This window comes from Pundamilia nyererei, unplaced genomic scaffold, assembly GCF_000239375.1.
Source record: "Pundamilia nyererei isolate P.nyererei 1_Seehausen unplaced genomic scaffold, PunNye1.0 scaffold00167, whole genome shotgun sequence".
NCBI classification, from domain to species: Eukaryota; Metazoa; Chordata; class Actinopteri; order Cichliformes; family Cichlidae; genus Pundamilia; species Pundamilia nyererei.
This window is the reverse complement of record NW_005187568.1, coordinates 684,454-701,453: the sequence shown is the minus strand read 5'-3', so window position 1 is coordinate 701,453 and position 17,000 is coordinate 684,454. Positions and strand designations below refer to the sequence as shown.

At 42.4% G+C, this 17,000-nt stretch overlaps 1 protein-coding gene across 3 annotated transcripts in view; it reads left to right on the top strand.

Moving 5' to 3' along the window:
• ccdc180 (coiled-coil domain containing 180) overlaps window positions 1-17,000 on the top strand; it is a 24,529-nt gene continuing 7,529 nt past the window's right edge. For 2 of the 3 annotated variants that reach the window (XM_013914029.1, XM_013914027.1), the window contains exons 1-27: window positions 1-190; window positions 3,480-3,577; window positions 3,659-3,732; window positions 4,212-4,321; window positions 4,426-4,554; window positions 4,750-4,860; window positions 5,861-5,956; window positions 6,037-6,200; window positions 7,548-7,655; window positions 7,797-7,876; window positions 8,103-8,191; window positions 8,332-8,451; window positions 8,539-8,712; window positions 9,727-9,842; window positions 10,220-10,346; window positions 10,518-10,578; window positions 10,655-10,716; window positions 10,850-11,031; window positions 11,111-11,280; window positions 12,496-12,676; window positions 12,759-12,905; window positions 12,980-13,124; window positions 14,997-15,113; window positions 15,193-15,270; window positions 15,929-16,012; window positions 16,187-16,341; window positions 16,594-16,649. In XM_013914029.1, coding sequence (XP_013769483.1) covers window positions 131-190; window positions 3,480-3,577; window positions 3,659-3,732; window positions 4,212-4,321; window positions 4,426-4,554; window positions 4,750-4,860; window positions 5,861-5,956; window positions 6,037-6,200; window positions 7,548-7,655; window positions 7,797-7,876; window positions 8,103-8,191; window positions 8,332-8,451; window positions 8,539-8,712; window positions 9,727-9,842; window positions 10,220-10,346; window positions 10,518-10,578; window positions 10,655-10,716; window positions 10,850-11,031; window positions 11,111-11,280; window positions 12,496-12,676; window positions 12,759-12,905; window positions 12,980-13,124; window positions 14,997-15,113; window positions 15,193-15,270; window positions 15,929-16,012; window positions 16,187-16,341; window positions 16,594-16,649 — 3,094 coding nt within the window. In that variant the 5' untranslated portion in view covers window positions 1-130. The remainder of the gene's footprint in view (window positions 191-3,479; window positions 3,578-3,658; window positions 3,733-4,211; window positions 4,322-4,425; window positions 4,555-4,749; window positions 4,861-5,860; window positions 5,957-6,036; window positions 6,201-7,547; window positions 7,656-7,796; window positions 7,877-8,102; window positions 8,192-8,331; window positions 8,452-8,538; window positions 8,713-9,726; window positions 9,843-10,219; window positions 10,347-10,517; window positions 10,579-10,654; window positions 10,717-10,849; window positions 11,032-11,110; window positions 11,281-12,495; window positions 12,677-12,758; window positions 12,906-12,979; window positions 13,125-14,996; window positions 15,114-15,192; window positions 15,271-15,928; window positions 16,013-16,186; window positions 16,342-16,593; window positions 16,650-17,000) is intronic. The other variant, XM_013914028.1, reaches the window with a different exon arrangement.

Below are 17,000 nucleotides of genomic sequence, written 5' to 3'. Positions count from 1 at the left end.
TTGTCATGGTGACGGGAAAAACGCTCAGCCCGAGCAGGTACATGGTTTAGTGTGTGTGACAACAGAAAGAAAGGTTATTAAACAGTGTTACTGTCAGCCTGGACTGAAGATTGCAGCAAGCCTCATCGTCATGTGTGAGAGCACCGCGGTTCCAAGCGGGGAAGTTTACCGGCAGCTGTTCGACGCTCAGGTGGGTTTGAGGTCACACTTTACCTGAACGCCGCAACAAAGAGATTTCATTTTCATTTATTTATTTATAAAGCACATTTAAAAACAACAGGGAGTTGACCAAAGTGCTGTACAAAATAACAATTAAACAATGACATTAACAACAACAACAACAGGTAAGAAAATTAAAAGAAAATGAGGATAAAATAATTGGTAACTCTCATACAGTTTCGAAAGCCAGAGTAAAAAAAAATGTTTTAAGATGCGATTTAAAAAGAGTAACAGTTGGGGCCTTTCTAATGTGGGGAGGTAGATCATCCCACATTTTCGGTGCCACAATCGGTGCCCGATCTCCTCTATGAACCATCCTAGACTTATGTAAGGTAAGGAGCAGGTGATGGCTTGATCGAAGGGCACTAGAGGGCGTATAAACCTGCAATAGGTCAGACAAAAAGTCCGGTGCCTGGCCATTTAGCACTTTATAAGTCGAAAGTAAGATTTTGAATTTAATTCTAAAACGTACTGGAAGCCAATGAAGGGAAGCAAGCACCGGAGTAATATGTTGGTGTTTCTTCACACGAGTCAAAAGGCGAGCTGCAGCATTCTGTACAAGTTGGAGCCGGGCCAAGCTGGACTGACTGACACCCACATACAGTATAGTGAATTGCAGTAATCCAATTGAGATAAAACCCATCCATCCATCCATCCTCATCCGCTTTATCCGAGGCTGGGTCGCGGGGGCAGCAGCCTAAGCAAAGAGGCCCAGACCTCCCTCTCCCCAGCCACCTCCTCCAGTTTATCCGGGGGAATACCAAGGCGTTCCCAGGCCAGCCGAGAGATATAATCTCTCCCGGGCCTCCTCCCGGTGGGACATGCCTGGAACACCTCACCCAGGAGGCGCCCAGGGGGCATCCTTGTCAGATGCCCGAACCACCTCAGCTGGCTCCTTTCGATGTGGAGCTGCAGCTGCTCTACTCCGAGCCCCTCCCGGATGGCCGAACTTCTCACCCTGTCTCTAAGGGAGAGGCCAGCCACCCTTCGGAGGAAGCTCATTTCTGCCGCTCGTATCCGCGATCTCGTTCTTTCGATCACTACCCACAGCTCGTGGCCATAGGTGAGGGTAGGGACGTAGATCGACCGGTAAATTGAGAGCTTCGCTTTTACACTCAGCTCCCTCTTCACCACGATGGACCGGTGCAGCGTCCGCATTACTGCAGCTGCAGCCCCAATCCGTCTGTCGATCTCCGGCTCCCTTCTCCCATCACTCGCGAACAAGACCCCGAGATACTTGAACTCCTCCACTTGGGGCAGGAACTCATCCCCGACCCGGAGTGGGCACTCCACCCTTTTCCGGCTGAGAACCATGGCCTCAGATTTGGAGGTGCTGATCCTCATTCCCGCTGCTTCACACTCGGCTGCGAACCGTTCCAGTGCGAGCTGGAGGCCCTCACCCGATGAAGCCAACAGAACCACATCATCTGCAAAAAGCAGAGATGAGATTCTGAGGCCACCATAGCGAAAGCCCTCCGCCACTTGGCTGCGCTTAGAAATCCTGTCCATAAAAATTATGAACAGAACCGGAGACAAAGGGCAGCCCTGGCCTTAATGTTTTGAGATAAAACAAACGCATGAATTGCTCGTTCCAAGTTTCTAAAGGATAAAAAAGATCTCACTTTGGATCGGAGCCTTAATTTAAAAAAGGACCGCTGGACAACTGAATTAATTTGTTTCTTGAATGTAAGTATGCTATCCAAGAACATGTTAGCACATGTTAGGTTACATAATTCCAAATCTGGGGCATTGAAATTACAGCTTGGTCCAAAAACAATTACCACAGTTTTATCCTCGTTGAAGGTAAGAAAATTTGAGGCCATCCAGGTTTTCTTTCTTCATCATATCTTTATTTACTTTTTCCTTTATACAAAAAACAAACAAACAAAAAAAGACAACAAAAGACAAAAACAATTACCACAACAACAACACAGAGAAAAAACAAAACAAAACAAAAAAACAAACACAATAAGCAGTCTGAGACATGTAAACGAAAAACTAATACAATATATATAATTCGGTCTACCAGTCATTTACACATTTGTCCTGACAAACTCAACCCGCCATTGGAGTGGGGCTGTCCTTGTGTGTTAGCCCTGCGACAGACTGGCGACCTGTCCAGGGTGTACCCTGCCTCTCGCCCTATGACAGCTGGGATTGGCTCCAGCGCCCCCCGTGACCCTGAAAAGGATAAGCGGTAGCGAATGGATGGATGGACTTTTTCCATTTGATTATATTTTACATGATGGATTATGCAGAAAGTAGAATAGGGCTGAAAGATCTATTGCTTTATCACCTATTCAGGTTGTAAATCATGTTTTTAAAAAGTAACTAGTAACTAAGTAACTAATTACTTTTGAAAATAAGTAATCACTGAAGTAATGGGATTACTTTTTGGGGGGGAAGTAATCAGTAATTAGTTACTGATTACTTTTTTCAAAGTAACTTGACCAACACTGGTGAATGATGCTGCAGAGCTCCAGCTGCCTGCCTGAACCAGATATGGAGGGAAGATTGAACTCACTCTTCCCTCCATATCTGGTTAAGTTTTACATTTTAAATATTATACATAAACTTGAAAAAGAAATTCTCATTAGCACAGAGCATTTGGGAGTCACCGAAGTACACATTTACAGCCATAGCAACACTAAACCATAAGGCTTGTTGGCGTTGCACATTGCACTTTGTTGATGATAAAATTTGGGCTGTGGTGTTTGTTTGTTTTTGTCTCTCTGTGTACGGACAGACTGCAAATCAATTTCCCATTGGGGACAATAAAATTACCATTGACCATTGATAACTGCCCCATGAACTGCAGACTGCAAAAAGAAAAGATATGAACATAATGATTGAAGTGTGCTGCTTGTTGCATTAATTACTGATTTTGCATGCATGCATTGATTTGATGAGGGTTAAGCATGTTTTAGAAAAAGCTGACACTTTCATACTTTGAATCATGGAGCAGAGGTAAACAAACCTTACTGACTCCTTCCCAGTAAGAAATCACAAACAGAGGCCTCAAGCAGTGGGATTTGATGCTGCAGTAGGAGCACTGTGAGCGCAGGAGGTGTGTACAGTCTGACTGTGCACACGTCCTCCTGTGTTCATACAGAACCACTTCACTGTTTCCTTCCTTCTTCCTTGAAGAGTAAAACTGACAACATGGGCTCACTGATCAGCAGAACTCAAGATGTCTGACGAGGGCTGACATGTTCTGTTGCAGCAGTGACTGAGCTGTTTCTTGTTCTCATGTGTTTCAGGCTCAGCTGTCCAGATCTCTTCTAGCCGGACGCAGAGACACCGGGACAAATTGTCTGTCTGCTGTGGACAGCAACACACACTGCAGCACAGCCAGCAGGTGGACAGAGACACACACCACTGTTACATATCTGTACTGCATCCACTCTCTCAAAACATGTTGTGTTTTTTCCTTTTGTAGAAGGCAGCAGGCGGAACACAATGATGATGATGATGATGTCATAGATGATGTCGGCAGACTTCCAGATGCCGTGGGTTAGTGGTGCTTTTACTTCTACAACAGAAATGCAATACAACAGGGTCGTAGCTAAAGTGGGTCTGGGGTGCCACTCGCCCAAAACTGTGCTGTCAAGTCATGTGCAGTCATGGCTACATACAGGGTGGACAATGGATCTAGGTTTACTTGTGTTCACTTGTTGTTTTTACCTTTTTTAGAATGCATGGCGTCTCATTGCCCACCATTCCTTAACACAACCAAAGCTGAGCCCCCAGCAGGCCCAGGTTACTATTCACAGAGGGCAAAGCAATTTTTTGTAACATTTAAAAAAGCTTTTTACTACTATAAAGCTGGGATTTAATTGTTTCTGGACAGGAAGAGAGACTACAGGGTGGGGTTTTTGGCACTTCATTTTTCAGACCTGAATGTTTGCAGCTAGATCAGCTAATCTAACAGAAACATTAAGTTAAAATGTCAATGTTCACATCACAGTCAGAAGCTTCTCTCTTTATTTTAGTTGTTGATCATCCCAGCTCTGACATCATTGAACGTCTGACAGAGAAAAAAATTCAAAAACATCAAGAGGCTCTCAAACAGCTGGATTCAGACCTGAGCCAGCTGTCTCAGGTACAATGCATCGTAGTTACACTGCACCTGAGGGCAATACATGCTGTGGTGTCACAATACATACTCTGTGTGAAATTATTGGCCACTGTCTGTCATTTTGTCAGGTGTGTGAGACTCAGGTGAAGGCCATCAGTCAGGAGCTATTGTCCAGTCTGCAGGAGGTGGATCTCAGATTGGACACCCTGAAAGTCAGAATGAATCAGCTGGAAGATCTGGAAGATGTCAGTATGCAGGTACACATGACATAAAGTTTAGAAGATCAAATACAGTTTTAAACCTGCAGCCTGATGAAGCTTGTGATTTTTTTTAAAAATCGCCAAACCTTCAGAATAATTAGACTTGGTGTGGTTGGTGGAGTGTGAAAATAATATCTTATGGGCTGGAGAAATGTGATTGGTTTTGAGAGTGTTAATTTCATGTGTGTGCAGGAGATCCACGGTCTTTGGAAGAAGGTAGAGGAAGACGTGAAGCTGAAGAAGACCACTATCGTAGAACTTAACCTCAAACTGACTGAAACTGAAAAACAACGTACTGACCAGGTCAGACTGAGCGTCACTGACACTTTTAAAATTTTACCCAAAGAAACCATTTGACACCCACAGTCAGTGGTTGAACAATAGAGGGCAGTACTGTACAGCTGTGGTCAGAAGTATACTTAAAATCTTCATAATACATTTCTTTAAACTATTTTTTTCCTATGGTGGAAGGACTATACAACAGCTTTGATGTCTTAAAAACAGAAATTGGGTCCACAAGTTTAAATTTGTTTTGGATTTTAACTAATCCAAATATTGACACAAGTATGGATACAAGCTTAAATATATACATAGACTCACTTAAGTCTTTTAATAAGTGCTGCTGAAGGTTCTACATTTACAGCCTTGTAAAGAAGTGGTTGATCTATGAATTGTACATTTACACAAGTTGGGAAGGTCTCTTGGAGTCATTGGAGCACATATTAAGATGATCAGTTCAAACAATTGTTCAGATGTGCCACGACTTTAACAAGGTCTGGAAGAAGACCCAAACTATCACCCTGAGACAAGAGGAAAATGATTTAAAACCGGGTTTTACATCTTCATGTAATAATAGTGTGCTGATCACGAAAGAAGGCCCTGCTCTTTAACAGACGCTTTGAATCTTGGCTGAAATTTGCAGCTGCTCATGTGGAGTAGCCAAATGTCCCCAAGAGAAAGGTTTTATGGTCAGAGACAAAGATTGAACTATTTGGCCACGATGGCATGATGAGTAGTAAAAGTGAGGCTTTCAATCCTAAGAACACTTTATCAGCTGTCATTGATGGTGGTGGTAGTTTGATTCTCTGGGGCTGGTTTGCCCTCAGTGGTACTGGTACACAAAGTGGATAGAATAATAGAACAGCCAGTGTGTATACTGCTGAGCAGCTGTGGAGAAAAACCAAACCAAAATTCAAACTTGTGGACCACTTCCTGTTTGTTTAAGACATTAAATGATGTACATGCTGTATAATCATTCTAGAAAAAGAGCAGTTCAGTCAATGTATTTTTCTTTTTCTCATAGATCAGAGCTATTATCAGGAAGTACTACCGTGTGTTGGAGCAGATCAGTTTCCTGCATCCATCTGACATCCACAGGCTGATCCACACTGAAGCTACAGTAAGTCACTGTGACCTCTCATCTGACCTCTAACCTACATAAAATGATAAATTGCACTTCTATATCTCTGTTTGTCTCAGATGCTGAATCAGTCTATGCTAGCAAACCGTCGCAGCATTGCCCGACTGCTGCTGCTCCTCCAGGAGGAAAATCTACATAAGGAGTCGATCCTTCGTTGGCACTGGGAGGACTGTCTGAGTCACTGGAGAAGGAAAAGAGTCCACAGAATTGTAGATCAGTTCAGGTGAGTGGAGCACCATGTTATACGTTGATGTGAGTTAAAGAAGCCAGAAGCTTAAAAGATTCAGGATTAGCTTGTTCAACACTCTAATCCACTTTGTTCATTTTCCCAAAGTCAGAAGAGAATTAGATTGGAATTGCTGAGTTTGGTAATCCAAAATAACTCCTCTTATGACTCTAGAAGTCATTAACTACAGAATATATCAATAATGGCAGGGCACGAAGATTCTCCTCAGCAAGCAAGAATTCCTGTTAGGGGAGGACTGGGATTTAGACTACAGGCATTGTCACCAAAGCAACGAAAACAAAAAAGAAGGGGTGGCAAAAAGTGGCTGACAATATTAGTACATTTAACTTATTATAAATACAGGGCAGTCTGGGTAATCAGATACCAGAACATTTTCCGTAATTTCATCATGAAGAAAACTGAGAGACTGTGAGACATTTCAGGGTTAAATGTTTAAATAACTATCTTTACACTGTCATCCATTCCATCCATTCATCCATCCATCCATTATATCCAGAGATATCATTTCTCCAGCGTGTCCTGAGTCTGCCCTGCAGCCTCTTTACAGTGGAATGTTCCCAGATCACTTCACCCATGTAGATTGGTTGGGCAAACTCCCACATAGCTCCTTAAGATGATAAAGAGTTGGTTGTATGTTCTGGGTCCAGGATGAAAACCACATTGTTCCTCCTGTATCAGAGAATTGATGAATGAATGAACTTTCCTTTCCAGTGCCCTGGCATAGACCTTTCTAGAGAGGCTGATGAGTATTATCCCCCCGTAGTTAGAGGACACCCTCCAGTCCCCCTTCTCAAAGATGGGAATCACAACCACAGTCTGCCGATCCATAGGCATGGCCCCAGATCTCCACGCAATGTTGCAGGTGCATGTCAACCAAGACAGCCCTACAACATCCAAAGCCTTTAAGAACTAAAGGTGAACCTCACCACCGGACACTCTTCTTACAGCTCTGTCTGGAGGCCTGGCTACAGGGGTGGGCAACCCTACATGGTACACTGGTACCTTGATTTTCTTCTGTCCATAGGTGTTGACTGAATCACTCTTTATTTGGCCACTCACCAAGGACCAATTTGCCTAACATTTGTCTAACAAGGACACTATCTCAAACTGACATTGAGGTAATGTCTGCAGCTTTAATTTTTTAACTCCCAGACCCTGGACAAGTTGGGGGGCTTTTATTTCCTAATATTTTTCTATATTTGTGGTCAGTTTCAGAACTGCTGTGACAGTCAGTCCTACAACTGAAAGATCAGGCATCACTCCAAATTGTATACCATGGTAAGTTTTTGAACTGGCTGATAATCAGTAGTATTTGTGTCGTAGAGGTCTCTGCAGCAGGAATGAGGATCAGCAGCTGGCCTCAGTTCAGCAGATAAAACTAACCCAGCAAGATCTGACTGAACGGCGCCGTGACATCATTAACAAGATCAGGTAAGATCAGGTAAAAATAAACAAACATAAATCATAATCTTTTCATTGCCTGGAGATCCAGTCAGTCCAGTTTCAGTGTAATTTCTTTTGTTTTCACCCCTTGTTCTTCTTGTCAAGTCACATATTCTCTTTGTGTTTCAGCTCTCTGGTCCCACCCACCTGCTCCAAAGCTTTGGTGTCTGATTGGTTTGACCAACTAACAGATGTCAATCAGCAAATTGGTAACTGTCCTCTGGAGTCACTACTACTGATACAGTATGAGTTTCACTTTACAAACTTAAATCACTATTTGAACAGCAGAAAACATCACTGTATCACCTTCATGAAGCAGCTATGTTACCAAGTCATCCAAATCATCTGTTATCCTGCTTGTGGTAAATTGGCAGAAGCACAAGTCTGAGTTATACTATGGTGATGATAAATGTAGGTTTGTATTTGTGTGTTCAGAGCATTTCCACACTGAGCTTCTCCATCAGCTGCGTTGCTGCTTTGAACAGACATGGCAGAATCGGCTGGCGGAGGTGGAGCGCTGTAAGGTAAATGCGCTTGGTTAGCTCTGATGTAGCAGCTTTCAAATACCTTTAGTTAATAGCTGACTGCTGTCTGCAGCTACATCATTGTAGCAATGATTACATTCCAGCATACAGGCCTGCAATTTTAACCTGTCATCCTACAGGAAGTCCTCTCATCTTTGGAATTGTCAGAAGAGGAAGTGAATGACATCATCAACTCACAGCTTCTCACAGTGATTGGAGCACAGCAGAGTCAGGATGAAGAGCAGCTGGCCGCTTTAGATGTCAGTCACGTAAACCTGCCTCAGACTGTTTCTGTGCACTGTATCAGAGCATCCACGTGTTCATGCTTTCTGCTTGTCTGTCTGCAGGTGAGCAGTGACTCTGTGGCCCGTCATGCTTTCAGTCTAAGTAGGAGTGTATTTGTTGTCATGCGAGCAGCAGCATTGCTGTGGGAGACACATTGCCAAAGATTAGAGAGGAGAGATGAAAAACTACAACAAGACCTGAATGATCTCAGATGCTCACAGCAGCAGCACTTACAAGTGAGTTGCAATAAAACACAAGCAGGTAAGTCAAATAAAAACAACAAACACAATCAAGTAGTAAAAAAAAAGAATGCTTGGACACTGCTAGCATAATGGACAGGTTTTCGACGGGGCTCCCACACAAACGCAAAGCAGGAGATGAGGCATCGCTAAATATGTTTCTAAACCAACTTCCTTCCAAGCCAAAGACTAGAAAATATGGTGAAGCATATCTTCCCTTTGGCTTCACCTGCACAAGTGCCAAGGTAGGTCTCCCCTGCAGAATTGGTTTTCCCTGCGTCAGGAGCAGGCGCCGGACTCTCCAAATCACAGACAAACAGTATCCCACATTCTTGATTTTTAGTTCACAAACTTGTGATAACTAACTACTTCTGACATTTTGGACATGTTAGCTCTTTATACAGTAAAGTTACAGTGGGATACAAATAATATCAGGCTGATCCTGCCATAATTTACTCCCCCTGTCCAAATTACGGACAAACAGTATCCCACAGTTGTTTATGTTTTTGAACCCATTTTGCACAGAGAGGCATTTTTTGAAAAATGTATTGATAGCAATGTTGAATATTATTACCCAGGAAAAAATCAACTACACGTAAAATAATTCCACCATGATGCCTCTGCCTTTCTAAATGGAGGGACAGTAACTGCGTGTGTATATGTAAGAGTGTAAAACCTGAAGATAGTAAGATTTACAGTATTTTCTCTCAATCTGCCATTCTGCAATTCATCTCATGTAAACAAAAAGTAAGTAAAAAAAGTTTGGGAACCACTGGTCTAATATAAGAATTTATTTGATGATCAGAAACGTGTAATTGTGACAAATATGAAGAAAAAAACCTCTAAGAAATCAGGAAGCGGGCAAAGTTTTTAATAGCACCTTAAAGGATTTATGTTAACAAATTACATACAGGTAAGTTACCGTCACAGGTCGACGTGGTTTTCACACTTTTGCCCAAGAGAGAGCACGACAGGTTCCCTTTTCCAACATGCTTGCTCTTATTCTATCAGAAATGGAAGATGCAAATGGATGACCTGTTAGGAGGACTCCGTCAAGAGAGCAGTGAGGATGCTCTGAAGACATCTCTGGACAAAACTATCGGTTACTTGCAGCAGATTAAGCACAGGTACTACAGGGTGCCAGCTAAGGCTAATCCCAAAGCAAAATCCAAATAAAAGTTCATTTTCTCTCCAATTTATTACAAATATTGAAATTCACAACATCCCCACCCAGTTTGTTAACATTTTGCCTTGGACCATAGCAGGGAAGCAATGTCTGTACAGTTCCCCAGGGAACAATCAATCACATCATGAAAACGCAAAGCTTAGCTGACCAACTCTGATTATTTAACATGATCATTTGTCTGATTGGCCGGAGGCGAACACAGCCACAACTTTAACTGTAAAAAGGACAGAGGTTGTGTGGGCAGGAAGAAAGGTGAATTTGAATAAAAGGTCCTAATTTTCAGTGTGTGTGTGTGTGTGTGTGTGTGTGTGTGTGCAGTTGCAATCAATTTGTCATTGATCAATGGACCCTGTTGAATCTTCACCCGTCGTGCTGTTTGGAGGAGCTTGTCTCCTACAGCAGGAACCTCAGCTCCTTCTACCACCTGAGTCACACCTACCAACCGGTAACCATAGCAGACAGACCTCACTCACTACATGTAGCCGGTAACCACAGAAACACAATTACAGTGAAACCTGAAATAGTTTGCATCGATCTGAACACATCTGACTTTTTCATCTCATTGTCCTCTAAAAAAGGTTATCATCAATTTAAGTCATGTCTCTTTTTTTCTCAGAGTCCAGGGGATTTGGAAAAGCTTGTCCAACCATCTAGCGGCCGATCCAGCCCATACCTGGGTCTGTTCTTTCACACTCATGCTCAGATACTTAAACTGGTTTTATTTAGTATTGACATGTTTATTTGTTTGTGTAGAAACCAGCTGGCAGATTGAAAGTCCTGAAACTTCACACAGCTCTCAAAATTGGCTAATTGAGGTGATGCTAATTAATGATAAACAATAATCAATTTATGATTGATCCAGAAAATATCAATGTGTGTGTGTGTGTGTGTGTGTGTGTGTGTGTGTGTGTGTGTGTGTGTGTGTGTGCGCGCGCGCGCGCATTTCAGGCAGGGTCCATCCTGAAGGAGATCTGTGATTTCAGCAGCTCTGTCACCTTTACCTCATCAAAAGATGTGGTCTACTCAGCTCCTGTCTTCAGATGTTCCACTCCCAACCTGCCAGTCAACCTGGAGTGGGAGACACACCTGAGCTTATTTCCTGTGGACCTCCTCCTGGACTCACTGAGCAGGTACTCACACACGCACGCTTGTATTTCCACTCTCAGTTGAAAGATCACCACCTCAAAGGCTGACTGTCTGTGTGTCAAGGTCCCGGACTCTGTTCTTGAACCACCTGGAGCAGCATTTCCACAATGTGCTCAGTTTAGCGGTTTCAATGATGAGAGACAGGAAGGAGGCGGTGCGCTCAGAGCAGGAGCTCCAACTCCAGCAGCTGAGCCCCCGACATATCAAGACCCATATATACGAGCCCCGCATGGGTAACAGACACACACAAACAATGCACAAATGTTGGTGAAAGTTAGTCAAAGGTTACAGAATTTGCTGTAACACATGCTAGTAATCATGATTCACAGAATGGATATAAAAGATGGGTTTAAACAGTGATTTCAACGTTTTTCCTACTGACATCTTAAGTTTTGAAATCAGACTTGAATGCATGAGGCTAAAAGACACCAACTCCTTTTACAAGCAAGTGCTGCCACTCAGAAATGATTTTAAAATGTCTCTAATGTCTAACTTTAACAGCCACTGACATAAATCGACAATAAAACTGCAGTTATAGAATCATCAGTGAAATTTTTTTTTGAAGCAACTCATAATAGGTTTTCCGACCTTGCCAGTTAATTATTATTATCCTCGTATAAGATTTTGTTTTTCAACTAAATGACTCACTCATGCTGGCCACTGAAAAGAATACAGGTTTAAAACTGCATCCACCCTGGAAGTAGTCTAGTTGTTTGAAGCTAACAGCTAGTGGTCCTTCAATGCTCCAGTTGCCTAAGTGACCCTGTAGCATACAGTATTTAATACCAGGCCATATTTCAATCAATTATATCTTTCACTCCCATTAGTAGCTTGCATGGAAGTTGAGAAAAGATTATCTTGTCTGCTCAATAATCCAGGTAAGAAAGTTGATTGGTAATGGACTGATTCTTATATAGTGCTTTTCTACTCCAGCCGGAGTACTTTAGACAAGATGTCACATTCACCCAAACACTTTCTCTATACTGAGTGCTTTTTAACTACATTCACCCTGATGGATGCATCGGAGAGCAACTTGGGGTTAGTATCTTGCCCAAGGATACTTGACATGCAGACTGGAGGAGCCAGGGATTGAACCACCAACCTTCCGATCAGTAGGTGACCTGCTCAACCTCCTGAGCTACAGCCACCCACTGTTTCTCCCACTGGAAGTTCAACATCCAAAATTGTATTCAGAATCAGCTTCTTTGGGAAAAGATTACCTCTTGTCTGGATACGTCTCATTGCCAGCAGTTAAGTTAGATGCTTGAAGTCACAAAATGTCATTCACTTTCTGTAGCATCTGCTTAGCACGTCACTACCAATACCAATGTCCATCTATATTAATAGTCTGTGGTCCTTCCCATATTATTTTTACAGAAGCAGCTAGAAGCATAATGACAGGTTAATAATGAAAACACCTCTTAACCAAACTGTGTCTTTGTGCGTAGCTGAGCTACAGCTCCACAGACAGCATGTGGACACCCACTTTGAGGGTGTGTTGGACCTGTTGACCTCCTGTAGGATGGAATTGCAAGACCTGCAGGCCTCCATAAAGAAAAAGAACATGGAGCTTATGGTCACTTTGTCCAACATTGAGGCCAACATCCAAACAGCCAGCAGCAGTCAACAGTAAAAACTGTCTATCTGCACCTTTATGTGACTGTCAGCTTAGTGAGACCGAGACACTGACCACAGGTATGTTTCTCTGCAGTTGGGAGGCTGCTAGCACCACCCTGCAGGACTGTCTGCATAGACACATCAAAGAAACGCAGGACTGGCTGACCAACTTCAGACAGACAGTCATGATAAGAATGGAGGAGGGCAGAAACAAAACAGCACAACTCCTCAGCTCCTTCAGGTAACGGCAGCTGCAGCAGACTCTTCAGCAAAACAAAGTGATCATCACCAGATGAGTGTGTTTTCCTCCTGCAGGCTGTTCAGTGAAGGAGGAGATTTTGCACCTCAGGAGCTAAAGATGTTTCAGAGAAGGGTGAGGGAGGAAACTAAGCGTATCAGCACAACTGAGGAGTCCATCTACTCTGCTCTTGAGGCTTTTGAATCCAGGAGCTTACAGAAGGTGCAATGTATTATCCTCTGTTAATTGTTACTTCTGTAAAGCACAGTTTGCATAAAATGGTCGAGTAGAGCCTGGTCGCTCTTTGGACAAAATTCCTATTTCCATCCCAATTCTCTTGCCTGGTGGCCCCATGATGACATCAAACCTAGACTATATATAAAAGATCCATATGGTCACCATTTAATTGTGGACTCAGGACTTTGAAACCTTATTCTTAGTGTTTTCACTGAGAACAGTTGGGGTCAGAAGTTACCATATTTGGACAAGAAAGTGGAATGTTCGATAGGTAGATAACAGTAACAAGCTTAGTAAGCAAACTGCATACATGAACTGTACTGGGGCAATGCTCAGACACACATATTAGCATATTAGCTAAACAGTGGAAAGTAACACACTGGGACAATACTAGAATATCACTCACCATAAGTGAAGCACAAACATATTAGATAACTTTTATTTAGATAATTTTTTAATCCTCCAAAAGGCACCAACAATCACATTTTCTTTATTTGTATAGTTTCCCCTTTATAACAGCTTTTGCCCCTCAGTGTCCCAGGGATTCCAGGGGCTATGTTGTCAGTGGACTTTTTGCCCCCATGACAAATTGGTCCTGGGTGAGGGACCAGACAAAGAGCTATTCAAAAAGTATAAATTACACAAAACATACAGCCAAAGCAATCCAAGTTTTTCCTGGTTGGCGTTAGAGTTTGTTCCCTGTGCCTTTGGGTCGGGAAATAGGTCATAACTGTCATCTGCGGTTATGTGTCGAATGACAGTTTTTGGAGTCCCTGGACGGGATGCTTGAGGAAGGTCCACCTGGGGACTCTGTCGTCTTACTGAGAGACTTCAACACTTGTGGGCAACGACAGTGAGACCTGGAAGGATGTGACTGGGCAGAACACTGGGCCAGGTGGAAGGCTTCGACTTGAGTGGTCTCAGAATCTCATCTCTGCTTTTTGCAGATGATGCAGTTCTGTTGGCTTTATCAGGGGGTGGCCTGATAAAGCCAACAGCTGTCAATTTACTGGTATACCTACGTCCCTACCCTCATCCATGGTCACCAGCTTTCGTTAGTGGCAGAAAGAACAAGATTGCAGATACAAGCGGCGGAAATGAGCCTTGTCTAAGAGTAGCTGGCCTCTCTCTTAGAGATAGGGTGATGAGTTGGGCCATCGGGGAGGGGCTCAGAGTAGAGCTGCTACACCTCTAAATTGAAAGGACCCAGTCTCTTTGATAGCTAGGAACATGCTACTGTAGGCCCTATGTCCAACAATCTGGTGTTTATTGGTGTTTTTTGGAATAATCTGAAAAACAATATTGCTTTCTTACACTATTGTCAATGTCCAGGTCGCTGTGTACATCTTTTACTGTGTATACAGTATAGATCGTGAATATAATGTGTTTATATCTGGTTGTCAGCAAAGCAGATTCTTGGGTCTTTACCTTTAATTATTAATTAATTAATTAATTAATTAATTAATAGAACAATATAGTATAGTAGTATTTATTTATTGTCATTGTCAAGAACAATGAAATTGCGTTTGGGGCTTCCATACAACCCAAAAAAGAAGAAAATAATAAATACCCCTTAAAACCCAAGTGTACATATTTAACCCAGTGTGACTCCAATGCAATAGACAATCCTTAGCAATAACATGAGAACATATAGAAAAAGTCCAAGCAACTAGAGAGATAAGTAGTAATAGTAATAAGTTTTAAAGTGGAATGATATGTGAGACCACTAAATGTCTGGCAGGTAGAAACTGAATTTTTTCACATGATATTTATGGTAGCAATACTCTATGCACACTAGTGGAGACTCCAGAGGTAGTTCTGGTGTTCAACATTAAACAGTCTAATGATATTTTGCAGGTGAAAGAAGTGTCGGCTCCCTTGGAAGAGAAACTGTCCTTTTTGAAGTCTGAGGTGAAATTTATTGAGGATGCCCAGAAAATGATCACCAGCACACAAGTTCACATCAAAGCTGAGGTGCCCATCTCTCTCTCTCTGTCTGCTTGTCTCTCTCCGTCTTTGCTGGTTGTTTATTAATACTGTTGGGCCCGTCCAGGCTGCCAGAAGTAACCACCAGCAGACTGTTATCAGCAAAAGACTGGAGGACCTGAGGAAGATGTTGGATGACACACAGGTAGTAAGGTAGCTGGGAGATTTGACTGTGCAGTGACAAAGTTATATTGCAGCTGGAAGAACAGTGGCCCATAAATACAAGAAGTAATCAAAAATGTCCAAGAACAGGACCAATTAAAACCAAAAGGCTTAGCTGATATGAATTTGAGTGATCTCAGACTCGTGGTCATCTTTTTGTGCACCTCTGAAACAGAAGCTTATATTTTTTTTATTTCCACAAGTTTGAGGGCTGTGGTGAAACTGCAAAGAACACAGTGTACGTGGTCAGAGCTTCCAGGAAACAATTCTGAAAAGCAGGTTTGCTGGATGCTGTCAGGACATGTTTGAGAAGATGACAATGGAGATGATCTAATCCAGATATAATATGAACATTGGCTAATTGAACAGGGCTGGTAGGAATAAAAGCAGGAAAATGGGAAAACTGGTAGATTTAAAAGAGGCAAGAATGAACAGTACAAACTCCACCAAAACTGCACATAATTAAACAAAAGCCACAGAAAAAAAATCTGTGTCCATATTTATAGTAGTAACATAACGTTATTTTTTCACCCCTGGTCAAATGACTACTGTTATTACTCCTATTCAGTTACTGTACAGAGGACTGTAGTACTTATACCAAAGAACAAGAGCTCCAACGTGAATATTTTCTCTATATGCAGCTGTCTCCAGATCAGGTTTGTTCCTTCCTGTCATCAATCAATAAAGAACTCAGGGAGTGCTGTCAGTACCTGGATTTGAGTTTGGTATGTCACTTCCTATCCACCACCTGTTGCCTTGTTTTTCTGCACTGCTTCTCTTCTTTCTAGGCTGCATGGGGTCTATGCCCTCATCTTCTATTTTTCTTCTGCCTTTTGCAGACAGTCTTGACCCGGTCTATTTTCTTTCCGCGTGGATTAATTTTTCATTTTTGTGTTCAGGACTCTGCACTGGAGGAAAGCCTTGCTTTGTCAGGTCACCATAAATCCAGGAAGCAGGTCCTGCTAAACCTGTCTCCTGGTTTACTGCAGCCAAACAAAACAAATATGGACCCCCTTGATGATCCTGTTGTGGGGATCATCAGGTCCTTGAACAGGTATATATGTGGAGGTCCATTTAAGTTAACTTTGGGTTGATGGGGCTGCTCTAATTTTCAGAGTTGAAAATCCAACTTCCAGTTGAAAATTCTAACTCGGAACTCAGACATTACAACTTCCAACTTTAATAGAAGGCACTAATAATCCTGCTGCTGCAGGAACAAGATTACTGCTGGTTGTGTGATACTCTTTGATTATGCAGACAAAAAATGTTTCACCCCCTTATTTCTGTCCAACACCCAAACATACAGGATTAGTTGCCATGATCCAGCAAAGGAAAGAGAACAGAGACAAAGGATATCTTCTGGTAAAGTACAAACATTTGTTTCCTTTTTCATTCTGACTGAAATATGTCTTTTTTTCTCAGTAGTGTTGCAGAGAGTTGCACATAAACTACTTCACCACTCATACAACCTGTAGGCAGCTTAGTGCAGTTCACTGTTTTTCTTTTTAAAAACTGGTCACAGGATTGAACTTGTATTGCTAACTTATTCTAGCATTACAATAGAATTTGCCTTAACTTCTGTTGTGTAGAGCACTTTTACAGTGGTTTTAGCTTTCACCAGGTTATCTCAGACCTCGCTGGGCTGAGTAGGTTTATGGTGAGGATCAGGATTTCTTTCAATTCATCCATCCATCCATCCATCCATCCATCCAT